Source organism: Dermacentor albipictus, chromosome 2 (assembly GCF_038994185.2).
Source record: "Dermacentor albipictus isolate Rhodes 1998 colony chromosome 2, USDA_Dalb.pri_finalv2, whole genome shotgun sequence".
NCBI lineage: Eukaryota > Metazoa > Arthropoda > Arachnida > Ixodida > Ixodidae > Dermacentor > Dermacentor albipictus.
In genome coordinates, this window is record NC_091822.1 from 21,269,633 (window position 1) to 21,297,448 (window position 27,816).

At 43.6% G+C, this 27,816-nt stretch overlaps 2 protein-coding genes across 2 annotated transcripts in view; both read right to left on the reverse strand.

The window, feature by feature from the left end:
• Positions 1-27,816, reverse strand: part of nes (lysophosphatidylcholine acyltransferase 3 protein nessy) — a 281,768-nt gene that overhangs the window by 180,594 nt on the left and 73,358 nt on the right. Inside the window, exons 3-4 of the mRNA XM_065426665.2 lie at positions 16,036-16,142; positions 475-568 (exon numbers count right to left, since the gene is read on the reverse strand). Of these exons, the coding sequence (XP_065282737.1) occupies positions 475-568; positions 16,036-16,142 (201 nt within the window). The remainder of the gene's footprint in view (positions 1-474; positions 569-16,035; positions 16,143-27,816) is intronic.
• On the reverse strand, positions 9,798-12,048 carry LOC139056446 (uncharacterized). The gene has a single exon (XM_070534690.1). The coding sequence runs from the start codon at positions 12,046-12,048 to the stop codon at positions 9,859-9,861; it is 2,190 nt and encodes a 729-aa protein (XP_070390791.1). The 3' UTR covers positions 9,798-9,858.

Here is a 27,816-nt window from a genome sequence, read left to right on the forward strand (position 1 = left end):
TCATTTAAACCTCTGTAACTTGCAGAAAATTAGTGATGCACGGATACTACCAAATGAAGGCCAAAATAATTTCTACATTTCTTTTTTCTATTTTCAGTACACAGTACAAGAAAAAGGTGTTCTTTATCTCTCTGCCATTCTGGATGTGTGATGAAGATTTTTAAAGTGTGACTACCCTCTCACATTTATGTGCCTTGCTTTTCCATACAAGAAAATTGTTGATTCTAAGATGGTATAATGCAGGTGTTACATTTGATTGTAGTTGAGCCCAATGAAGATCAAAAGTGCCCTTGTCACACCAGTATAACACTCGTCAAATGCAAATGAACCGAACAACCATTTGGAGCAATAGCTGTTGAAACTTCTGGCATGGCAATTAATGAACCCAAATTGGTAAGGTGTGTGAGGCTGAATGCCACAATCACAGCATGTCACATTGGTGCATGTTGGCTCGGACAAGTGTGAAGGACTGACCGATGAGCCGCAGGGACAGGATGCAGTGGGGCATGGTCCATGTGATGTCGTAGTCCTTGGTGGCTGTGTGGTAGTATCCAAGCACCAGGTAGCCCTGCACAACGTGTGGGTCCTCGTTCTATACTGGCCAGCACAACTCACTAGGTATGTTGCATTTACAATTTTCCTTTACATCACCACTTGCACAGTACTTACCTTAAAAGCATGGATGTTACTGACTTGTTATTTATATTTTTTATGTTACATGAAAGTGTGAACCCTTAAAAGCTTAGAAAAATATTGGCAAGTGTGCCCCAAATATGCATAAGCTAGTTACACTGGTTTGCTACACAAAGCTAGCAGCAGCATGGCCTTCAAGACTTGTTGTCTAGAGAGCCACTGCTTGCATCTTGTGGACCCATGCAGCAGTCGCATTTATCATTTTTTACAAGCAGCACCACCATACCTAACTGCGCTACTACACAACATTAAATTTTGCTCTGTGCCATGGCATCAAGCATTTCAAGATGAATTTTGTATCAGATTAAAGCATGTTGCCCAACTAAATGTGATCCTTTTTGATCAAAGAAGTATGTGGTATCATGGAAAATGTATGTCAGTACTCCTTCAATATCAAGACTCAGTTGTACACATGGTCACACACCCTCAGAAAGTCGAAATTACCAAAACAGTGGGGCGGAGGAGGGGGGGGGGGAGGGGGGGAGGGTATCCCAGAAGCATTTTTACAACTGCTAGTAAGTACAGTGAGGCGGGGCACTTTCGGAGGTGCCCAACATTTCTGTGCAGGCGAGAGTAAAAGCGGGTGCGAGTGAGAAAATCTGGGGGGCTTCTGTTCCTTTAATATCTGACTTTACCTAGGCACTACGGAGAAGTTTCTTTGCTAGTGTTGTATGCGTTTGTCTCCTAGGTGTACTGGCATTGCGGAGTGGGATGGAGTTTTCTTACGTTCCATCACTGGCTGCCCGCAAGATGAAGCAGTGGGCACGGACGCCCCATTTGGTGATCGCTGTGTCTGCAGGTACATTGGTGAGACTTTCTCGCGCCTGCAGTGCAGGTGCCGAGTCAGTCATGCCATTTTAAACCTTTCTTGCCCCTTACAACGCTCTACCTTCAAAAAACATCACTGATTTTTCTGGGGAAGCAGAAGGGGCCGTATTAGAGGCTGGGCCTGCTGTCCTGCTGTAGTATCTTTGCTCTTAGCAGGCTTTTCGTATGCTGCTGTCCGCAACTTTTCAGGAGCATTTTGGAGTGGTCCCCTTTGAGTGAAATAAATGCACAGCGCCTTAGCAACTGCGGTTGAACACCACTGCCTAATGTCACGGCGTGAGGATTATTGGCTTTGTATCTTACCAACGTTAGGTTAGGTTAGCTTAGGTTTAGGTTACCTTAGCTTAGGTTAGGTTAGCATAAAAGGTAATAGGGTGGCACACCGTATTCTCAGAGCGGTTCCACCGTGACATTATTGTCTTAGTGTCTCGGCAACATATGCTTAGGTTAACATTAGGTTGGGCTAAAGGTTAGGTTAGGTTAGGTTAGGCCTTAGGTTAGGTTCGGTTAGCTTAGCATAAGAGGTGTTTAGGCAGTGCGACGTATTGTCATAGTGGTTGCATGGGCGTCCAGCATCACCAGCAACCTGTCAGCCACTAGTGTTCAACTGTAGTTGCTAATATGTTGCTCTGCCTTCTAGCTTTTCAATACAAGCGAACCGGACTCTACTACAGTCCCTACTACTCCCATGGAAACATCTGTGATGCTATTTTCAAGGTACATCGCCCTAAGGTATGGGAAAGCTATGATCCGGCACGACTGACTTATTAGCACAAGTGCTGCAGGACTGTCCAGCACAGCGGTCGCTACATGGGGCATCAGTGCCCACTGCTTCAACTATTTGTCCACGCCGGCAGTCAGCATCTGACAACAAAGCCTTCAAAATGATCTTAACCCTATTCAAGAATGTGTAACCATTGACTCACAACACTTAACCCTAGCGTCATTTCGTAGCAAATCAACCAGCATATTTTCTAACATCACAGATATACCTGAAAAATTTTCAAATGTTTGTAGTTCAAAACTCATCCACATTTACTTTTGCTGCCAAAAAATTGTCAAATTTTGGCGAGAATTCATTGATTTCTGGGGTTTTATGTGGAACGACCAAGATTTGATTATGAGGCACGCCGTAGTGGGGGACTACGGACTAATTTTGACCACCAAGGGACCATTAACGTGCCCCCAATGCATGGGACAAAGGCATTTTTGCATTTCCCCCATTGAAATGCAGCTGAGATTTGATCCCGCGACTTAGTGCTTTAGAAGTGCAACACCATAGCCGCTCAGCCCCGGCAGCGTGGGTCTAGCCGAGCTAGAAGACATCAATCAACATTTTTTTTTTCAGGAGCACATCGTATGATCTAGTCGTTTAAATGGCGTTTATGGCAACACAGTGAAGTGGTGTGACTGCCAAAACAGCCAATTTTTCAAATATTTGAATAATTCGAGTGCTTTTGGCACGGACAAAAGCGAGTAAACCTGAAATATCTGAACTTTTTCCCGAAATGCAGAAAAATCTAGGAGGTACAAATTAAATATAGAAGGGTAGCCCAGTTGACCTAGTATAGCCAAAAAATACATAAGCATTTCGAAGGTTCAGCCAATCGCCTGAAGAAAACTGTAAAGTTGAGATTTTTTTGCAAAAAGCTTTGTGTTCAAGGTAAAAAAATAGCTTTTGTAGTGGCCTAAAAATATATTTGATACATCGCTACATAGCTCTACACGTCTGCTAGGCATGTGAGAAGTTAGCCGAAATAATTTTTAAATGCGAAAAAGTATTTTTTGAATTTTTGTGTCAGCACCGGATTTTCTTCGATGTGCCGGCCTGGGATGCAGATGACAAAGCTGGCTTCGTGTGCAACACAGATGACAGAGAAACGGTGTCATGGTCTGCATTTTATTGCCAAGAGACACAAGCTCTCAAGCAATGCGGCTTGTGCTTGGTGTGTGCCAGGTGTACCAGACAGGCATTGCACATGGCATATCACGATGTGTTAATTTAGTCAGGGAGTCCTGCAGAGCTGAAAGGTACATCTCATGCAGTTTATAAATGGAAATATTTGTACCCCAGTAGAAAATATATTCAGAAAGAGCCCCAATATCAATTAGGCAAAGCATCTTAAAAGATATGCAACACAGCAATTGGTAAATTTCTTGTCTACTTAAAGGGTCCCTGAAACGGATCGGACAAATTTTGTAGACGCGTAGGGTACAGCTTAAGTAGGACATTCGCACCACAATTTAAGTGAAGCGTTACGTATTAATGAATCTACAAGCGATTACAATTTACCCTCCTCCCTAGTCATGCTTTTCCTCCTCAACTCGTTCGCCGAGCGATTGGGGCTAAGCTCCACCTTCACTGGTCCTGTGTCACAATGCGACGTCACATCGTCCATTTCCGGTTGTTTTGGAGCTTGCCCATGCCCGCGAGAAACCTCTCCGCTTGCCGCTTGGCCGTCGACCCCAAGCAAGATCGAGCTATCGAAGCAGCATGCGTTGCGAGCATTCTGTCGTAACGCCGAACGTGTCTGGTATTCCGGTAATCACACACTACCTGAATATTTCGACGGAACAATGGAGGCATAAACTCAAGTTGATGAAGGAACTTTAACGTAGACATACGTGAGCTGCCTGAACGGTCACCATGGTCCAGCCACCCGCTGGCGCAGAGCTTAACCAGCCAAAGAAAGAGCTAATATTGCTCTAACCAAGTGTAAAACATTTTAAACATTTACAAAAACGACGTGTTAACGATTATACTCCTGCGAAAAATTTACACCAGCAGCCAAGATTACATTTTGTTACTGCTACTGTGTGTGCATGGTAGAGCTCTATGCCACCAGGTGGCTGCACCGTGCAGACCATTCACATTTGCGCTTCTGTTCACCCCCTGAAACCACATGCAAGGGGACACGGCCAGGCCCTGTCCCCTTGCACTTGCGTTTACCCTAATACCAGACTCGCGAAACGCTATTGCGTGAGTAATCTTTCGGTGTAAAGTGACGGCCGCAATCGCACAAATCCTGGCGCCGATTGGATAGCAGCAGTCCGATGCACTGCAGCCAGTCTGTTCGTCCACTGGCTTGCACAGGGACACAATGTCGCAGCTTGACATATCGCCGGTCGCTACGTTTGCAGTCCACAACGCAACAAAGTCGAATCATAGCGCTCACGAAAACACAAACCGACACTGACGGCGGAGCTCTCGTCAAAGACAGAGCACGTTGTAACACAAGCAGACGACAGTTGCTGTGTGCCGGAAGTGCTTAAGTGTACTGAAAAATTGTTCTTGTGCATTTTCTTTATGTTACTTTCTTTTTAAAAAAACAAATTATTAACATTCCAACTATTACAAACATCATTTGTTTACCATAAAGTTGGAAAATTTATCGATCACGCGCCCTGGTCAGCCAATCGGATAGCTCGCCACACTGACGTCGTATGGGTGATTTCGGTCATATGGGTAGGGGCGGCTTAAAATTCCGCCGAGCAGTGTGCTGCGATCGGCAGCGATGTGCATTTTTTAAAGCCTTATAATAAATTACGCGCTTTACGCGGAGCACTTAGATGTGTCAATTAATGATCAGAAGGACTTCCTCTAATGACTCAGTACGTTTGTAGAAAATCGTCAAAATCGTTTCAAGGTCCCTTTAAGAGGAACACCTTGTGCCCTGCGCCTCAAAACCTAAAGATTGTCGCAAGATGATGCAAGTTGAAAAACACCTTCGTAATTGCAACAGGCCACACAAGCGCAGACAAAGTTACTACTGCTCGACAGCCTGAATATGCTGGGCTATGAAAGGATTCTATGAAAGGTTCTTGTCGATGGTTCATTGGTGTCTGATCAGACCGCCATTGCTCAACACTTCAATGACTATTTCCATAGTGTATTTTCTGCCGCTAGTGATTCTCTACCCACCAGAAACATGGACCATGCTGTAAATGTAAACTTCATTTCTTATCTTGGCATCCTTGCTATGTTACTTGGCTCTAAGACTAAACCTTCTTGTGGTCCCGACAATATACCGAAGATATTTCTTTATCGCTATGCCGAGTCTGTTGCTAAATACTTAGTTCATATTTTTCGTGTCTCTCTGCCCGTGGCAGGAAGGCAGCGAAATGCAACCAGAAACGCATGCAAAACGAGCAATAGAAGCAACCGACCTATTCGAAACGTGGGAGGCCAAGCTAACCCTCGGGGACCTGGAAGCCCAGCGACAACTCGTCGCCAGGGCCAAGAGGGCAGTCGAAGCCAGAGGGTTCCTGGACTAAGGAGCCCTCCCACCTTGGGGTGATACCCGGCCTCGCTCGGGACACTGTTTTGTTTAATAAACGTTTCTCTCTCTCTCTCTCTGCTATCAGCGGAATTGCCAGATAACTGGAAGTCAGCCCGAGTTGTGCCGATATTCAAGAAAGGCGACCGTCCATTACTACAAAATTATCGCCCGATCTCCTTAACATCTTCGTGTCATGAACTTATCGAACACATAATAGCTCACAAATTACACGAATTCTTAGAAGAAAACTCAGTTTTATCAAATCATCAGCATGGATTTCGACAAGGATTTTCTACTACAACACAATTGGTTACTATAGTTCACACATTTGCAGCTTGTCTAGATACGAACAGACAAATTGATGTAATATTCCTAGATTACAGCAAAGCATTCGATACAGTCCCACACGATAAACTAATTACTAAGCTTCGGATGATTGGCATACCAGAATTATTCATTTCCTGGATTTCAACCTATCTGAACAACCGCAACCAGTACGCTCAGGTGGGAGAACAACTCTCTGGCTGCCTTCCGGCAATTTCTGGCGTTCTGAGCACACCTGGCCCTCTACTTTTTTTACTATGTATTAATGATGTTGTCAATGTCGTTAACACCCCAGTTAACATTCGTCTATTTGCTGATGATTGTGTTTTGTTTAGAGAAGTTACCTGCATTACTGACCAATGTGACCTTAACTCTAACTTAGACAATGCGTTGAAATGGTGTGAGCAATGGGGAATGCTTCTTAAATAACTAAGTGTGTCTATCTCCCCATAATGCACAAAAAGTCCCCTTAGACTACACTTACAATTCAGCTGCAGCACCTTTACTGAAAGTAACCTGCTATAAATATTTAGGCTTAACATTAACGAGTGACTTATTATGGAACTTGCACATAAATACCATCTGCTATGCTGCTTTCCGGAAACTATGCCTTCTGCGCCACAAACTCAAGACTGCTCCGCCTAGTGTTAAACTACTTTTTTACTTTTCCTTAATTAAGCCAAAACTTGAGTATGCTTCCATAGTTTGGGACCCTCACACAAAAATTAACATTAAGAACCTAGAAAGAATTTAAAGAAAAGCAGTACGATTTATTTACAGTAAATTTAAGGCTACTGACTCCCCCACTGCATTACTAACCGATAACAGCATTGAACTATTACAAATTCGAAGAAAGAAAAGTCGACTAGAGTTTCTTTCAAACTTAATTATTCATAGGATAGCCTTAGACACCGCAAAATATGTATCCCCCTTGATAAGCAGACCCACTCGACACCACTACCCTCATTCTCTAACGCCTATTTTCGCAAGGACTGACAATTTTCGGTACTCTTTTTTTCCACAAACAATAGATGACTGGAATGAAGCATACTGAAGCATAACTGAAGCATACCCCCAGCGCCCGTGAGCTGTACCTCAATTGCGTAAATAATCTTGTTATTTCGTGTATTATTTATAGTTGTAGTGTAATCAAGTTAAAATTTTTCGTGATTGTCTACCTTATGACCAAAGAATTTGTGTGAAAAACATGTTACACACTTGTTTAATCTTGTTCTTCTGTGTATATCAACTTTGTATTTTGCTCACCCTGCTTGGACTTCTTGTACGCGGTATTCTATAAATAAACAAATAAAATTCATATGTTCAGGCTGATGTGCCCAACTGTGGTTGACATTCACTTTTCGCATTCATGGAAATTGAATTCGAGGCTGCGGCACTTGACGTCAGTTGTCCTGTCATTGACAAAAAAAAAACGGTCACAGTTGGCTGAATAGTTTGTCAGGCTCAATTTATTAACAATCGCTATTTGCTAGACGGCCAGGATTCCATATTTACGCTGTCTGTGCGATTCACATATGAACATTAAAAAATATTATTTCTTGAGATAAAAAATATACCTTCTTGTAACTTCTCACATGCATAGCAGACACATGAGAAATATCATGGATATTTTAAAGCCAACCACCAAAGCAACTTTTTCAGCCTTGAACCCGAAGCTTTTTGAGAAAAATTTTAACTTCGCAGGTTTTTTTTCTCAAGCAATCTAAGCTTCAAATATTTTTTTATTTTTTGGGGGCTATACTATGTCGACCAGGCTGCCACGGTATATTTTTCCTGCACTCTGAGAAAAAAATTCATACTTTGCAATTTTACTCAGTTTTGCTGGTGCCAAAATCAGCCAAAGTGTTTAAATATTTGAAGTATTGGCTATTTTTCTCAACGAGATTGCCATACACACCACCTTAATGCTTAGATCAAGCAACGTCCTCTTGAAAAAAAATGTTGATTGGTCTCTTCTAGCTCAGCTGAGCACTAACAGTAAATTTTCGTCAAAATGCTAGAAAATTATTGGGAAGAAAAATAACTGTGGAGAACTAGTTTTGAACATCAACAACATGCATAAATCTTTTCACTATACCTGTGATTGTTGAAAAAACCCTGGCCGATTTAGCGTGGAATGAGCCCTAAGTAAACAAAAATAACTATCTTTTCATGTCGTTGTGACCCCTTGTCTTTCCCTTAAACAGTCGGTAACATCCACACGGAAGCAGTCGAATCGTTTAAAGAAGCCCCAAACCACTTTTTATTGAAGTATAGAAATGCATTTGAAGCTAGAATAGACTACTTAAGAAATACTTTGTGTAAAAAGTACTTCAACGCATTCAGCAGACACAAAGTAATTGGCAGTCAAACGTCCCCTACACAGCACTTCCACTCCTTCTGCAACGACTTGCACTGCAAAGGCTACAGAGCAACGGGACGTGCCTACAACACTCAGCGTACTGAACATCATCGGGGCAAGGCGTTCAAATTTGATTTTGGATGTTCACGTGGACACTGCTACTTCCAATTTTGGTGCCTATGACGCGGCAAACATGATTGTCTTCGTCAAGCAGCAGTGAGCTCAGTCAGCGGACTTATCGCGGCACCCCGCAACGGCTACGGTATCTACGCTACATAGCAGACTGCAGCTACATGCAAGTGCAGTGTGTATGCACAGCATTTGCTTTGTGCACGACAGCGCTAGAGTGCGTAATCACGCTTATGTGCTCCAGTCTGGCCACACTACGTGGTACGGACCTGCTTTGTCCTGCACCAGCTTGACCAACAGATAATAGCCACATTCAACTTATACATTTACAAGTGCTATCAATAGCTCAATATGAAGTAAGTTAGTCAAGGCGTCTAACGAAGTTTGCACTGGCAAGCGTACGTGTAGTCTGACCTTAAGTTTCGCATGGTTCGAGGCTAGTTGAGTGTTCAAGACCAGTAGAAATTAGCAAGACCCAACGGCTACGATAAGCAGGGTAGCCAAAGTGTAATTCTTACGTGGGGGGGCTGCGGCCAGGCCTGAGCAGATGATAGTCAGCTTCTTCTGGAAATATGTAATTTTTAAGCAAGGGAATTTTTCGCCTACTTCAGCTTGTTTATATAGGTGCGTCGATAAATATGCATAGTAACAGTAGGAAGAAGCACGCTGGTCCAAACACCCTTCCCGATTGGTGTCAGCTATTGGCCAACAGCAGCCACATATGGGAATCTGCTATGTTATTAAATAAAGCAATGCGAAAAGAGTTGGGAGCAAGCTTCTGTTGAATAGAGAGCATTTGTGAAAAAGGTGATTTCGCACTCCGCTTGTGAGATACACTCACCACGCACAACTGCAAAATCTGGCTGAGATTTTCACAGCAGCATATGCTATCTACGGACTGTGTTTTTTCACCAAGACCAAGGGGTGGTTCAGAACCCCTTTGAAGTACTTGGGAGTCCCCTTGCCACATGATTTAGCTTGGTACATGCATATCACTAACACAGTAGTGCTCAACTTTCTAAAACATCAGTTATGTCATGCGCCCCATCACTTAAAGTTGTTGGCTTACATATCCATTACCAGACCAAAGTTTGATTATGCTGCTGCCATTTGAAGGCTGCATCAAATATACCCAGGGTTCGTACACAATATTTGACTGAAAATTCAAGGACATTTCAAGGATTTCAAGGATGCAAAAAGGCAGAATTCAAGGAGTGTTAGCATTTTATTTCCTCACATGACTTAGGAAAGGAGCCCTATTTTCGCATTAATTTCTCTTTCAAGAGCTGTTATCTCCGCTTCTTTTTTTTTGGCTGTTCGACGGAAACTGTTGGCCTTGACAAGACAAGTCAGGTCATTTTTTGCTTCGGCGTCTTCTGAAAAGCGATCCGCTGACTCCTGCAAGCACTTAAGAGTTTTTTGGAGCTTTGTCTTCTTCTCTTGCATGCTCTGTAGCTCTAGCTCGAGTTCTTTTCTCTTCAAGGTTACCTGCTGTGCTACAGCTTGCTTCTTCTGTTCGTCCATGTATAACGCATACCTATGCCTGGCTTGGCGCACTGATGACTTCAGTTCTTTCGACAGCGGAACGTTAAGCAGCCCACCGTGGGTTTTCACGGCCTCGCAGATGACTCGTTGTGAGATATACGAGAGCTCTGCCATATTTTCGACCGCGATCTGCTTGTTTACACTGAAACCTCTTTCTACTGACGCCTGCCCATGGCTAAGCAAGAGAAGGACCTTCAGTACTTCCCACAACATCGAGAACGCCGGGTCATGCTTCAAAAGGCGCACGAAGAGAACGTCAAGGCATTCCTGGTCTCTTTCATAGTTTTGCAGTTCATGCCGTTTTTCTTGGCAGAACTGAATGTACTGTGCACACACAATATCGCTCTTGTGCTCAGAAAGAAGCTTGCTGTCAATTAAACAGTTAAGAACAACTTTCAGCTTCCCAAGGCACATTTCTGTCTTTGACATCTCCCTGGGGTCGAAACATGACAACCCTCGAACCAGAGGGTACCTAATAGGACTTCTCTCCATGATTTTCAGGATCATGTTCACAATGAACTTCCGACACTCACCCCTAAATTCAAAAACACACTTGGTACTCGCTTTTCCGCTCTTTAAGATTTTCTCAGCCACTCGTCCAATGTCCACCTTCTCAAGTGACGTGTAATTGGCAGTGTCATGAACATCAATTCGCAGCAGTTTCGTGATGCTCGTGGCTTCTGTCAACACCGAGCGCTTCATGAACTTTGCAAGGAGGCTCCTCAAGACAGTTTCGAGCTCTTTCGCTAAAAAAAATGTCTTTGGAGAATCACTCTGAAAAACAGTCAAGAAAGGCTGCACAACCATTGCAATGTTTAGGGAAAAGTTCAGTTTCGCAAGTGCAAGCTGGTCCTTTAGGAAATCACTGACGTTCTCATACGCTCTACATTTCGGCAAGGGTAGCCTATGCTCGCTCACTGCTTCGGTGTAGTGCCTCAAATGCTCCCACATAGCCAGGGCTCTCTCCAGTACTGGCATGTTCTCGACCCAACGGTGGGGTACGAAAGGAAGTGGAAACAGCTTGCTCCTTGTTTCTTCAACAAAATCTTCACGGCGGGCCGGTGCATCATGGAAGAGTGAGAATAAGCTCGAAAGAAAGGTGTCAACTGGCCAGCTCGTCGCATGCATTCCTGCTTTGTAAGCATTATGCACTGTGTGCAAGCCACATGAACCAATATCCAAGCACTGAACTTGAAAGTCATTCTTCATGTGCTGCTGCAACTTGTTGAAAAGACTCCAGTTGACATTCGGGCCGTCCATCGAGAGCTGCACAATCTTGCTCAGGGGAAAAGACGCGAGTGTTTCCGTCAACTTCTGCATAAGGTCGTCCGCTGTGCTGTGACCCATGAATGTCGAAGTCAGGTATCTGGTTGCCACCTCACAGTTGTTCCACAATCTGACGTGAACATCAAGTTGTTTTCTTTGCAGGTATTCATTCAAGGTTTCGTCAAAAAGCACAACAAAATTGTCAGACTTCTCCATCATTTGTTGTACCTGCGAAGTGAAAAATGGGCGTAGACCGTGGCACGCGACATACGCGCATTTTTTCTCAGAGCAAGTGAAGCTTCTCGCGACCTCGCTATCCGGAAACATCTTTTGGAATAGCTGGGAAATGGATCCACTGGAGCTGTAGGAGTAGTGTGACGACACAACTTTCATCGTCCACAAAATCTCGGCTTCGATCACGGAATCATGCTTTTTGCAGTCTTCGTCAAGTGTCGCAGCCTGAGAGGAAGTTGCCGTGGTTTCACGCTTACAAGGAGCCGCGGACGTCAGATTTCCCGCTTGCACCAAACTTGCGACGACGGATGAGCAGCCCTCACCTGCTGCAGTTTTGGATCGGTGCTTCGCGCCTTTCTGGTGGCTCTTCAAGGCAGATTCCCCCATCGTTGCAATGTCGAGCGTCTTCTGACATATCGCGCACTTTGCTCGATAAGGATCGCTTGGTTCCGGTCTCACCCAGTGACGATAGTCCGTATGTTGCAGCCACGCAGACTGAAACTTGCACTTCCCGCCCGGCATCTTGTCAAGGCAAACACACAACGCAAACGCGAACTTTGCTGAAATGGCGCGCACGAGGCCGACAGACGGTCCAACTATAGTGCCTAAAAGAGCACTCACTAGTGCGCCGAGCGCGGGTGTCGCGGTAGCACCGAGAGAGACGCCTGCCGCCGCCGGCCGCTTGGTGCGCTGTACTACGAGAGTGTGCCGGACCATGCTGAGGCATGGGCGGACATCAGCGAGCCACGACGCGAGCCTCCCCATTTGCCCGGCGATCTGCCTCTGTTATGTTCTTGTCTCAATCCGCGATACATTCGGGGTCTGCGGACGCACTGGGTAATGAGAGGAGCCGTTTCTTTCCACGTCTGTCTGGGAAATCGCAGTTTCGCGACCTGTTTACAGTTTCTTTTGACAGACGAGCGCACACATAGACGCAAAACACCCACTCACAACAAGAAAAGACTGCAACGAAAGCGGCAGCAAGGCGCGAACTGAACTACGCATTGCAATCAACGCATCGCAAACGAACGCCATTCGAACTCCCCACGGTTTAGTATGGTGCCGACAGGCATCGCCGTCTGGTGGCCCGCGGCGGCAGGCATCGCTGCCCGTGCCAACGTCGCGCGTTGCAGACGCTCGGTGGACGGTGCACTAGAGTATATTTTAGGCACTGTAACCGACCGAGCGATATGCCTCGCATTGGATTGGATTCGATTTCCGATGCATATTAGTTGCTAGACGATGTAGGGGCTGCGGGATTTAAAACCGAAACTTCTTGATGTTGCCCTTTAGTCAACACAGCTTGTTTTCATGGGCATTCGTAAGCGAAAAGGCCTTTTAATTCAGCGTGACTTGCAGAGGTACCTCGTTAATTTTCTCTATCGGAACAAATCCCTCGGGATTTTCAAGGATTACAAGGAGCTCACGGGTATTCAAGTAGTTTCAAGGGCCCTTGAACTTATACTGTCAATATCAAGGATATTCAAGGGTTTCAAGGGGCTGTGCGAACCCTGTATACCTTATACTTTTGAAGCAGTACAGGATCGTGCAGCCTGGTTTATTCATTCCTTTTCTTTGTACCATACGTCTTTACATGCGCAAGCAGCTCTAGCCACTCTTGCACATTGTTTCCAAGTCGCATCTCTAGCCTGCACCCGTCACCGTCCAAGCTTTATCACTCTAACAGCGTGCACATCTCAGCACCAGTCATGCCAAGTCATGACAAGTCGTGCAACGCCACGCTGCTACATTTTCCGCCTCCTTCTTTCCACATGCAGCCACAGATTGCAACAACCTTTCCAACAACTTGTCCGTCAACTTTTTTACGGAATGTAACAGATTGCCTGTCACATTAATAACATGTGGTTAATATTTCCAATTATTTCTGTATATCCACCCCTAATGTAATACCAGGGTGTCTACCAAGTTGACATTTCCAAATTCCCCGAGTTTTCCAGGTTTTTCCTGAGTGGCTTCGCAAAATTCCCTAAGTGATGCCGAACTTTGTTTTATGTCAAGACGGGCTGAAACCATATCGCCCGACGCTGTCACTCTCTAGTAAGCATATGAAAAAAAATTAAAAACCTGAGTTCCCCCAATTTGAATACAAAGAAGTAGCGTTTATATTATTAAAAACAAAGAATAGAAGAGAGGGGTTAGTAAAATGCACAGCAAATAAAATGTCTTCGAAAAAAATTGTAAATCGAGTCTGACATTCTCAAATACAAAAAAAAGGGGATGCACACAGAAGTAAATATTTTCGAATATGAGCTGTTTCTATCAACTGATAGCAAGCTCAGTAGTACCGAACCCGAACTTTTTCACAATTGAGATTCTCTCTCCACAGCTCATAAGTCAAGCTCAACTGTCCTCACATACTCTCAGCCCGCGCACGACGCCTCAGTGTTATTTCACTGCTTTAAACAGTTTACTTTGGTTCAGGTGAGGGACACCTGCATCTTGGCGTTAGCCAACGCTGTTTTTTGAGCTCAGGCTCCTTCAAAGAAGCAGTTGCATACTTCATTCCCCGTTCATTCCTAAATGCGCCGGTCCTTTCTGTTCTCATCCTTTTTTCGGCCCGCGTTCACCCCACGGACCATTTGAAGCATACTCTTGGTCAGTTTACAGTAAACGTCCAATTTTTCGGACCCCCTAGGAGCCGCGAAAACTTGCAGTCCGAAAAAATAAATGCATGTCTTTTAATGCCCTTAAGGGCTCAAATCAACACGGGCACATCCGAAAAAGATCTGCATGCCTGCCAGTATACTTATTAGGCATATCAATGCTCCTACTGTGATAGGAGAGGGCGAGTGCAGCCGTGTAAAATTAAGGAATACATACTGTGTCCCGCCCCTTCCTACGCTTGTTAAGCTTCACCGCAATACTTTACAAATGCTTTACCGCGTTGCACAACTGTACTGAGGCAAAACTAACTTTCGGGAACCAGCATTATGCAATGCGCTGTGCTTCCCGAGCTTCGAAGCCAAAATTATTGCTAATAGCTAAGAAATTAAGAAACATGGCATCGAACGACAAGAAGCTTAATAGTGAACGTCAAAGCAGCTAGGCCTAGCGTTGCCGCAGTGGCAGCTACGGCTGCCAGCGGATCCGTGTACGAGAGCGCGGGTTCGAGGCGGCGAGGTAATCGAAATGGCAGCGGTGGTGGCTTTGGTTAATGCCGTTTCGGACCTGTGGTCACGGCAAAACATCCGGAAAATCGGACGCCAAAGAGTTCTTGCGTCCGAAATATCAGACGTTCTGATACATTGACTCTATGGGGTACGTGGTGGTGCCGCGAAGCCGTCAAAATTATTGGGAATCCTGAAAGTCGGTCGTTGACCGTACACTGGCAACTCCTCCAGCCAACGGCAGGGCGTCAAATACGATTCATTACGAGTACTGTGTGTTACTCCAGCCAACATTACCGCGACTTTCAACCCTTTCAATAAAATTACAGCTAATTTTCTCTGATAGAAGCACTCATTCCCTGAGTTTTCCCTGAGTTTTTCCAGACTACTCAATATCCCTGAGAATTCCAGGTTTTCCTGGTTGGCAGACACCCTGAATACACCCTAGAAGGGTCCCTAAGGTAATAAAGTGAAGTGAAGAATGTGCCAGCATAAACAACAGCACCTTGCTGCAGTGAAGTTGGATGAACACACACAAAAAAAGCAGCTTTCTTTTTCACGGATGCTTCCATAAAACCTGTTGCATCAGCACATAAGAAACAAAGCCAGCAAAAGGGCAGAGTGCACATTCAAACTGGTGGGGCACAACAAACTGAATTGCTCGCTTCCCTTTGCTACCACAATTGGCAAAAAAATACCTAAATACCGTGAGCAAAAAAAATAATCTTTTTTTTTAGTTTGCTGGTTAATGCACTATACAATCACAAAATAGACTATCAATAAATGTGTCAAAGTTAAATAATGTTATTCCAAGGCATTGGATACTGCACGAAAGATAAGTCAAGGTGGTAGGATGATGCTTTCTGCAATTACTAGTGAGCCATCATAATACTTACAGACTAATTAAACTTCTAATTATTGTCAGTCAGTCAGTCATGTAGTTTTTCGTTTCTTTTTTTTTATTAGGATTTAAATCTCTGGCTCAAAGAACATGCAGAAGTTAATTCTTGGCTACAAGCATTACAATGCAGAAAAAAATTCTTTCATCATTTCTGACAGAATATGGCACATTGTACACTGCGTCCAACACACAGAGGTGCTCACAATGCAAAGTCTACAGCAATACAATGAACTCTGCAATGAGCTACTTCAGGTAAATAGACTGTTTTCTCTTACCACTATCAGAAAGAAAGGGGGCACACAGTGTACACAACTGAAAGAGCAGCAGCAGCAGTCCTGCCCTCACCATGCAGAAGATGAAGCTGAAGGCGACCGAAGCACGTGTGCCACCAGCCAGTTTGAGTACAGCATACACCACCACGATGTTGAGCAGCGAGTGGTACACTGCCAGGCCTGCATATTTATTTCGGTCAAATTTATTTCAAGGTATGGAAGGGAGATCACACTTGTCAAAGCATGGACAAAGAGGTGCAACAAGTGCACGTCCACGGGCCAACGACAACAAACAGCAGCCGCAGTGAAAAAGAGCTGCAGCTTTACAAATGCGTCAACAGAAATAAAAACTAATGTGTTATAGTTTGCAGGCATTGCACCAAAAGGGCACAGAAGCGACGAGGTTCAGTGTGATGCCAGGTTATTTCCCAATCCAATCTTGTAGGTTGTTCCAGAGTGACCAGGTGACCCATAAAAAGCATTCCATGCATTAATGCTCAAAGTCATCACCCAATGTGTTACTCCAGGCTTAATTTTCAAATGGCCCTCGACAGGTGCAATTCAAGCCCACTACATATAAAATAGTTGATATTCTCATATGTAATATTTCTGCAGCAGGTTTTTCTGTAAACTTGACAAAACAACATAAAATTGAAGATCCGTAATTTATTCTGCTGCTGGACACTTTTCACGATTCTGAACGGACGAGAAATGCAGTGAAAGTGTGATTTTATTCAACAGAAATAAAGGTGCCCGAAAGGGTTAGGAAACAAGTTGAGCAACACCTGCTAGGGACTGCACTGCTGCAGCACACTAACACTACACAGCTCTGAAGTACTTCATCAGTGCTAGTGCAAAGCAGTGAATCTATTGACACAGCTAGACCAAATCACTTGTCACCACACAGTTGAAAAGCACCTGCTGCCACAATGTCCTTCATTTGATTCCTAAAATGAGCACATTTTCGAAGTTGTATTAAAATGTCCAAAAATTTAGAAGAAAAAAAAAAGAAAGACTGAATCGTCGCAACAACACATCACAGCCGTCGTAGGCGTCGAAGTCTCTATAACGAAATTATTTTTGAGCAGTTCTGATAGCGTCCACTCAGCAATGGTTGCTTGTGTACTGCCATATGCTCATATGCTGTGGCCTAAAGCTCACAGCATGGAGCAAAAATGCGCACGCAGCAAAAGCGAAACATTGTGCACGGACATGCATGCAGACGCGCAGTCGGTCACTGCAAACCCGTGCAATTGCTGCATTGAGGTTTCATTCTGTTATGCTCCATTTGGTTATACAAACCGCCCGCTATAAGAACATATTTCGCAGTTTGCTCTCAGCGTTTGCCTACCTTTACACAAGAAGCTGATAGTCTGATTAGCTGATTGACATTTAATGATTACTTTACAGACACTGATTCTCATTTATCACTAAGCCCACCATGTACATTTCACTTCCCTGCAACTATGGACACTATTTTTTTCCAACCGACAACACCTACCGAGGTTTGTTCAGTTTTTCTCAAACTGAAAAATTCATGCAGCTACGATGCTGATGGCCTCCAAATAAGACCTATCAAACACGTCATTTGTGACAATGCACTTGTGTTAGCTTATATTTATAACTTATGCATAACATCAGGTACTTTTCCTGAAAAAAATGAAAATTGCAAAAGTAATTGTGTTATATAAGAAAGGTGACAAGCTTGATTTAAAAAACTACCGTCCGATATCTATTCTCCCGCAGTTTTCTAAAGGTCTTGAAAAAATCATTCTTAACCAATTAACATCTTTCAGCAATAAACATAAACTAATAACAGACGCTCAATACGGTTTTCAACAAGGTAAATCAACAGAATTAGCACTAGTAGCACAAAAATAATATATACTGCAGAACCTCGAAAATAAGTTACTTGTAATTGGTCAATTCATAGATTTCACAAAAGTGTTCGACTGCATAAACCATGACCTCCTAATACTTAAGCTTGAAAGATATGGCATCAGGGGCCTTCCTCTTCAGTTACTGACATCCTACCTTAGAAATCGACAGCAATATGTGGTTATAAACACTAACATATCATCTACACGAAAAATACAAACAGGTGTCCCTCAGGGAAGTATCCTTAGCCCATTTTTGTTTAACATCTACATAAACGACATAGTTCTTATCCACCGAGAAGCAAAATTCATAAACTACGCAGACGATACGAGTGTTTTTTTATCAAACAACTCTTTTACAGGCCTCATTAGTGCAGCGAACAACCTACTAACCCATCTCTCAAAATGAAGCCAGGACAACTTTTTAAAAGTAAACTCGAATAAAACACAAGCAGTCATATTTAAAACAAGAGGTACATGTACTCCATTGACCCAAAACATATTTTATAACTCTGAGAAAATAGAGGTTGTTGACACGGTAAAAGTACTTGGCGTATATTTTACCGACACATTGCAATGGGACGCTCACGTGGATTTTGTACTGCAGAAACTGAGCCGCGTAACAGGTTTACTACATCGAAATCGCTACCTTTTACCAATGTCAGTTAAATTGATCATTTATAATGCACTATTTGCCTCGCATGTAAATTATTGCCATCTTGTATGGGGCACGACATCAGCTTCTAATCACTCTAAATTACTATTGATGCAAAAAAAGATAATACGCGCTATCGCAAATGTGCCATACAACTCGCACACTGAGAATCTTTTTACAAAGTACAACATAACAAAAAGTCCTCATCTCTACAAACAGTTAGTTAGTTACTTAAATGGGGTTTAATGGCGCAAAAGCGGCTGAGGCTATGCTGCGCCAAACACGAGGTGTTTTTAAAATCAAGTTTATGCAGGAAAAGGCTTTGTTAATCTATATTTTATGTAAAAATCCAGTGTCGTGTAGAAATTTACGGAGGTCACATAATGGGACTAGCGGATCATCACCTAAAATTAGAGCAGGGTGTAAAGGTATGTGTAGTGGATATAATTTGTGCAAAAGTGTTCGTCTGTGTGTTTCAGTCTGCGTACATGTGAGTAATATGTGCATAACTGTTAGTGGCTGTTGACATTTCTCGCATGTTGGTGTGTCTTCTTTTGTAAGTAAGTAATTGTGCGTGAGGTGTGTGTGCCCAATGCGTAGTCGGCATAAAACTACTTCGATGAAGCGCTCCTGATGGTAGCATGACTTCCACTCGCCAACTATGGGTTTCGTGAGATGTAGTTTGTTGTCGGCACAACGGTCCCATTCGCGTTGCCATTTTACCGTGAAGGCTTTTCTAATTGCACGGATGCTATCATTATATGGGAGTTTCGTGTTTGTAATATCTTTGTGCGCTACCATCAATGCACATCTATCAGCTGCTTCGTTACCTGGTATCCCAACATGGCTTGGGACCCAACAGAAACGAATTGACCTCCCGTATTCGTTAAGCACCAACATGTTTAAAATGTCTCCTATCAGGGGTTCACACTCAGATTTCAACTGTAGAGCCTTCAGTGAGCTTAAAGAGTCAGTGTATATGACTGCATGTTTGTGTTTATCAGTTATAATCTTTTTAACAACCCAGATAGCGTAAACTTCAGCCGTGAAAACAGAAGCGTGTTGTGGTAATCGAATACTCGTTTCCCAGTTTTCCGCTACGGCCCCCACACCCACGTGATCTTTTGTTTTAGAACCATCAGTGTAATATTGTATGTTATTTTGATATTTGTCCTGAAGTGCACGGAATTCTTGTATAATGTGTTCGTGTGGGATGTGTCTTTTCTTTAGATGTGTTAACGTCCAATCACATAAGTGTGTGAAATCGTACCACGGGGCCAACCGTTGTGGTTTCTTGGCAACCTGGAGGACTTCGTGCGGAATGTCATAATCCCGACAGTATTGCTCATACCGCAGGATAAGTGGCCTAATCGTGTTCGGTTTATTTGTGTAGTGTAAGCGTGTGTTGCATTGTGTGAGGATGTTGTAGCATATATGTTGGGGTGATGACTGCATTTTAAGTACGTAGGAAAATGTGAGGAATGCTCTGCGCTGCTGTAAGGAGGGTTCATTACACTCGACGTATAAACTTGGAATAGGTGAAGTTCGGTAGGCACCACTTGCCAGTCGCAGTCCAAGGTTATGTACCGGATCAAGTCGTTGGATGTAGGACTGTCTGGCTGAACCGTAAACCACGGAGCCATAGTCTAAAAGACTACGCACAAGAGACCGGTAAATACGTAAAAGACAGGTTCGGTCGGAACCCCAGTGCTTATGAGATAAAACTTTGAGGATATTCAATGCTTTATTTGCCTTAATCTTTAGTGTTTTAATGTGGGATAGGAAGTTTAGTTTTTTGTCAAAGGTTACTCCCAAGAATTTGTATTCTTGTTGCACCGGCAGCGCGACATCATTCATTTTTAAATCCGGGTCTAAATACAACCCTCGTTTTTGCGAAAAAAGCACTGTAACAGTTTTCTGAGTAGAGAAGCGGAAGCCATTTTTTTCAGCCCACTCCATTAGTTTATTTATTGTTATCTGGAGCTGCCTTTCACATGTTCGTAAGTTGGAGGCGCGGCACGCTATCTGCAGATCATCGACGTATATGGAGTGCATAACAGAGGTGGGAATGACGTTGTTGACAGAGTTCATTTTTACTATAAAGAGTGTTGTGCTAAGTACGCAACCTTGTGGCACGCCGTTTTCTTGGATAAATGTGCGCGAGAGCACAGTGCCTAGACGGATTTGGAATGTTCTATTGGACATAAAATCAGCCAGACAGTTTAGCATTTTGCCACGGATTCCTAATGAGGCGAGGTCACGTAAGATTCCAAATCTCCACGTGGTGTCGTACGCTTTTTCTAGGTCGAAGAACACCGCCAGGCAGTGTTGTTTGTGTAAAAATGCTTCACGTATTTCGTGTTCAAGTCGGACGAGGTGGTCTATCGTTGAACACCCTTTTTTATAGCCGCACTGGTGAAAATCAATGGAGTTCCGTGTATGAAGCGTGAAAGTTAATCTTACATTTACGAGACTTTCGTATGATTTCGCCAAACAGCTTGTCAGGGCAATGGGTCGAAAGCTGCTTGGGGATGTGGGGGATTTACCTGTTTTTAAAAAAGGCACAACTATTGCGTTTTTCCAACTCTTTGGCATGCTTCCAGATTCAAATACTTTGTTAAAAAATTCAAGGAGAGCCTCTACGGATGCTTGGGACAGGTGTGCAAGCATGGAATAATGGATCCTGTCGGGACCTACTGCAGTTGTTTTGCCAGCACAGAGGACCCGGTTAAGTTCTTGTACCGTAAATGGAGCGTTGTATTCATCCCTTGACATACAAGCAGTTGGTAGCTTCTCCTTTTCTGCTGACAGTTTGTATTTTGAAAACGTGTTTGAATAATTACCCGAGCTAGAGATGTTATAAAAATGTTCCCCAAGTATATCCGCTTGTTCTTGTAGTGTTGTTTGAGTGCCTGAAGGTGTAAGTATCAGTATTGTGTATGATGCGTAGTCCCCCTTAAACTTCCTGACCTGTTCCCACATCCTTTTGGATGTGACGGTGCTATTAATTGTCGATACGTATTTTTGCCAGGAAGACTTTTCTGCCTGTCTGCGGATATATCTAGCTTTCGCTTTGGCTTGTTTAAAATTTAGAAGGTTGTTATATGTTGGGTACCTGCGTAAGATTCCCCAGGCCTTATTTTGCTGCTTTTTAGCTACGGTGCATTCATGTGACCACCAAGGATTAAGCTTTTTCAGAATAACTCCTGAAGATTGCGGAATGGCCTTTTCGGCTGCAGAAATAATACAGTTAGTAATTTTTTCATTAATTTCGTCAATGCTTAAATCTGTTAAAGTCAGCTCCTCTAGCCTGGCACTTTCTGTGAAAACAGACCAGTCGGCCATTCGTAGTTTCCAATGGCGCGGTTTGTGAGATATTATGGGTAGTGTTGAGGTGAGGTTGATTATACCCGGTAGGTGATCACTGCCATATGACGTCTCCAGTACATCCCATTTAAAATCGGTAAAAATGTCAGGAGAGCAGAATGCTAAATCGATGCAGCTAAAAGTACGTGAACTCGGTGAAAAATGAGTTGGTGCCCCTGAATTTAAAAGACAGATGTTATTAGTCAAAATAAAATCTTCGATAAGTTGTCCTCTTTGGTCATTCTTATCGCTACCCCAAAGAGTGCAGTGGGCATTAAAATCTCCAACTAAAACAAAAGGCTCTGGCAACTGGTCAATTAAATCTTCTAAATCTCGAGTTTTGAAATGGCTATGGGGAGGAATGTACAATGAACAGATGGTGACAGTCTTAAATGACAAAACGGTAACAGCTACTGCCTCGTACGGAGTATTTAATGAAACGTTCCGAGTGGGAATGCCGCTTTGGACGACAATAGCGACACCTCCTGATAACCGACTGGAGTGCTCGCGGTCTTTTCTTACGACAGTAAAACCTTTAAGAAAATGTGTATGTTTGGGTCCTAGGTTTGTTTCTTGGAGGCAGAGTGCCACCGGTGATAATTTACTTATAATATCTTTGATGTCACCTAGATTGTGGATTAGGCCTCTACAATTCCAATGAATAATAAAAGCCATCTTGAAACTGAAAGGTAAAAAATGGCACTACGAAAAACTAAGAGGTGGGGTTATAGGTGACATGGATAAAAAGGCTAATACAAATGAGCGATAACCTTCAGGTTATCGCTTTCTTATTTTGGGTGGTTATTGGGATCTTGTCCCTCTTACCGCGCTCAAGAGAGCGCTTGTCCTTCGGTGTCAATGACACCGGGGTTTTTGTGTCGACCTCCATCGCTCTCTCTGAGGCGCTGGAGGATCGAGAGTTAGGCGCCGAGACACGTGTCTCGGGCCTTGGGGTTCGCTTGATCTTAGGGCCCTGCGGGACTGGTGTCTGCAGGGCCGTCGAAGAGGGTGGAGCAGTACTGACTGCTTCCACCACGGGGGCGGGAGGAATCACTGCGGCACCACTGCGCGTGGGCTCGCAGGACTCCGGAGGCCTCTGTGACGCTGCCCCCGCCTGCGTCACTTCGGCATAACTCCTTCGCGGAAGATACGAAAGCCGCTTTCGGGCTTCAAAGAACGAGATTTTTTCTTTTACAGTTAGAGCAATGACTTCTTTTTCTTTTTTCCAGCAAGGGCAGGACCGTGAGTAAGCTGGGTGATCTCCCTTGCAGTTAACACAATGTGGGGAAGAAGTGCAATTCTCAGATTGGTGTTCGTTGGAGCTGCATTTAGCACAAGTTGTTTGTCCTCGACATGCATTTGAAGCGTGTCCAAACCTTTGGCACTTGAAACATCGTCTAGGGTTTGGAATATATGGTCTTACATTGACTTTAACATAACCTGCATCGAGCGAGGTAGGCATTACGCTTGTTCCGAAGGTGAGTATAACGTGTTTGGTGGGGATTTCTTGATCGTTTCTGCGGATTACTATTCTCTGTACCTTGGTAACATTTTGTTCCTGGAAACCTTCCAGCAGTTCCTCGTCGCTTAATCCAATAAAATCTTCTTCAGATATTACTCCCCTACTTGTATTGAGTGTTCTGTGGGCTGAAACAGTCACTGTCGCCTCACCAATACTGGTAAGTTCAGACAGCTTATCTGCTTGATCTTTACTATTCAATTCTAGGAGGAGGTCCCCACTAGACATTTTGGAGGCTTTGTATGTCTGTCCGATTTTATCTTTCAGGCATTTGGCGACCAGGAATGGAGAAAGCTTTCTAATAGGCGTGTTACTTTCACTATGGACTACATAGTATTTGGGGAAGGATGGAGCGTTGCTTCGAAAGGAGAATTGAAACGGTACTTCGGTGCGGCATCTTTTGAGACGCCGATCATGGACAACAGGGATTTGAGCTGCCATAGGAAAGTGTGTGTGTTCGGCAACAGCGCCGACCGCCCACCACGGAGCCCAACGAGGGGACGCGGCAGGGCTTGTGTCCAAGCCTGCACGACGCCAGCCGTATGCCGTCACTATAACCAAATATGGTGTACCCAAGGTAGGATATCCACACAAGGTTAACCCTTGCCGCCGTAGAGAAAGGAAGTAAATGGAAGAGAGAAGGAGACAGGAAAGGTATAAAAGTGAGAGATAAAGACGAAGGTTTGAGGAGAGAGAGATAGGAAGAGGCGACTACCGATTTCCCACGGGTGGGTCAGTCCGGGGGTGCCGTCTACGTGAAGCAGAGGCCAAAGAGGTGTGTTGCCTCCGCCGGGGGGCCTTAAGGGTCCGAGCACCCGGCATCGGCTCAACCTCCAGGATCCCCCTTTCCCCGGACACGGCTAAGCCGCGCACGGCTACGCGCAGGAGGGTCCAACCCTCGTGTGCTCGGGTCCGTGGTGTCGCAACACACCAAACGCCTGCTCGCGCAGACGCCCCTGCGGGGATCTCTACAAACAAACCCTCCTACGCACCTATTACTTTCAGATAAAAAATAGAAGCAACTTAATTACAAATATAGCAAACTTAAAAAAGAATACACCCACATATGAGACGCGCAGCCATGAAAAATGGCTCATACCCTTCTCGAGGACAAATTACGGCCATCAAATGGTCGCAAATACCTTGCCACGGCTAATAAATTCTTACCTAGAAGCCGGCATTGACATCCATGCCTTGACACCATCGGAGCTCATCTGTCTGATGAAAACTACCATTTAAATCGCCGTGATTCCGTAAAACCATGTGCATTCAATGAAAGAAATGTAATTTATTTTGATGTAACCCACTGTTTCTTTATTTTTTTCATTTCTGAAAGTGTTCTTTGGCACCGTTCTGCCAATATGTAAAGGGGGCCAGGGACCACTCAAGCTGCCAACAAGCAGCTTTTACCTTGGCCCCCTCCATTTGCTTGTAAATGGGCACAAATAAAATGAAATGAAATGAAATGAAAGCCGTTTCGGGAGACTCCATTGTGGCGACTGCGTGGAGTGGTGTTCACTATACGTATTCGGTAATGAGATCGCGTCTGTAAACAATTCTGTGCTTTCATTTGGCCCAAGGTTATTATTTTGACAGTAAAAAACTTTCCTCGTTTTGAGAGTAATTACAGAAATGTCCAGGAGGGCTGCCCCATCATTTTTATTGAGCACCATAAGCGAAACCTGTGAGGAGCATGCCGAGTCATCCCTCATACTATGCAAGAGCAACTGGCACCTCCGTTAGTCCTCGCTCCCAATACAAGCAAGGGAAGCAGACAACCCAGACGCTGGTTCCCTACAGTCTCCACAGTACATCACTGTTGACGACTGATAATGGCAGCAGTTTTTTTGTTTTCCAGTTTCGGTATGAGAAACATCAATTTTTGCAACATTTTGTGAGTGCCCACTCACATTTCAAGCATAAAATTTTTCACAGAGGTATAAATTATCTGAAACAGGGCTTTTTACATGGTCTGTAATTTCGCTGCAGTTGACCTTCAATGAAAAAAGCTTCTAGTGGCCATGTATTATGGCACTCCTGAAAGCCAGCGTATCTAAATTTAAATTTGCGCCAAAATTATTGGCTCGAGTTCCATCCCTGTACACATCCCAATGATTATACAAGATTCAAAAGTGAGATAAAATGGTTGGCAGTGCCTACGGGAGTGCACGGCACTTGTGACATCAAGAAGGCCAGACTTGGCGAGGGGCTTTTTAAGACTTACCCTGAAAATTTTGGTGCCACTTCAACTCAAATAATTGCCCTCTAAAAATTAATCGATAATTCATAAGCAACAATAATCTTCTGAGTTTAATCACTACTTTTATTTTGTCTTCTCAGAGTCAAATCAGTGCTAATTGTGACAATGCAGAAAATGCAGGAATTTTATAACACACGAGGACCTATTTTCCATGCTTTTAAATCTGAAATCGAAAAAGGCATATGGTTCTCAGACTCTTCTGAATGCTTTCTTTCATTGATATGCAGAGTGGCTTTGCCATTTTCTTATAATTTTTAGCACATCTATTTCCCATGGCATCATTCCATCATGCTCGCGTGTCACTCGTCTTGTGCCTTTCTTTTAGGAATGTGACGCGGCTTTACTAACAAACTATCGTCCCGTATCACTAACATGACCATCATGCAAGCTTCTAGAGCATATTACTTCAAATATTACAGTAGAATTTCAAGAAAAATACAACATTCTGCCTTCATATCAACACAGGTTTCACAAGAGATTGTCTAAATCTGCTCAGTTTCTCTCTACCGCTCAACACTTTTGCTTCAGTTCTTGATAAACACCTCAGATTGATGTTATATTCCTTGATTTTAGCAAAGCTTTTAACAGGGTCTCTCATTATGGCTTGATAACGAAACTTAGCAACCATGACTTTCCACCCAACCTGGACATCTTATTACTTGAGCATGCACAGGCAATTTGTCGCTGTCAAAGGCCGTTACTGTGGGTGTCTCCCAGTAATCTCAGGAATGCCGCAAAAGTGCGTGCTCAGACCTTTACTTTTCCTAGTGCATTTTAATGACAACACGTATCGATGATGGCATTAGTATGAGGTCTTTCGTGGATAACTGCTTACTCTGCAGTGATTAACAATGCTAATGAGCAAGTAACCCTCAATATGATTTTGGCCCAATTTCTCAAGGTGTGATACTTAAGAAATGAAACTTAATGAAGAAAAAAATTTTTATGCGCATCACTAAAAAGAAACACCCTCAACAATAGTACACTATTAAGGAATGTGCAATCATCAAAACAGACTTTTTAGATATTTAGATGTCACACTGAACAACAGCTTGAACTGTTTGGAACACAGCAATAATGTCTGTGTATCTGCTCAGCGCAAATGCCTGTTAAGGCACAAGCTTAAACATTCGCCATCATCCATGAAACTATTAGCGTTCAACCCAGTGGTAACGTTGAGATTGGAATCGTCGTCTGCAGTCGTGTTGGGTTTAGTGCACATAGGCAACTAAGGCTAAAGGCCTCAGCCTTCTCAGACATAGGAAGGTGGATGAGGCGTGCCACAATATGTAACGAAGCACATGATCAGCATTTAGAGTTTTTCAAAAACCCCGGCTTCCTTTGAAAAACTGAAAACGTGTGATGTCAACAAGTGCATTTTCACTTAAAATCAATACTGGATGAAAAGAAATGTGTCCACTGCAAAATGGGGCAAAATATTCTTTTCCTCTATGTTTCAAGTTCTGTGCACGTGAATAAGATGCAGTTGACTGTCAGTTTATCTCTGTATTTTTTCACAACCAGGCTTGTTTTCTTTAGTCAGAATGAAGTTGTGTGTGAGGTGTGTGTTCCCAGTGGTGCAAACAACATAATATAGCTTCAAAAAACTGTTCCTGATCTGTGGATGACTTCCATCCTCCTTGGGTGGGTTTTATCATTTGTAGCTTGTCATTTAGTTCATCGCTCCATGTAGACAGCCATATGTCCCCAAGTTTGCTGTGTACCAACTTCATGCAATCTTTATGGGGCATGCATATATTCCCTAATTGTTGCGAGCTTGTGCAATGCATACGTCTGCTCTCTCAATGCCATCAATTCCTAAATGACTTGGAACTCAACAGAGCTTTATGTTATGTCCTTGTGTTATGATCCTTGTTATAATATGTATTACTTCCCCAAGTGACGGCATGCCTGCATTTTTGCAGTGTAGTGCTCTGATTACACCGAAGAAATCAGTGTAGATAATAGTGCTCTCTATATTCTCACATATTATTTTCTTTACAGCTAGCAACACAGGGTAACGTTCAGCAGTAAATATTGACGCACATTGAGGGAGTCTTGCCATTCCCATCCACTACTGCACTTCCAGCGTAAGCTGCGGCTTTGGAACCATCCGTGAAAAATTCAGTGCAGTTATCGAAGTTTTCTTTAAGTGCAAGATATACTTGCACAATGTG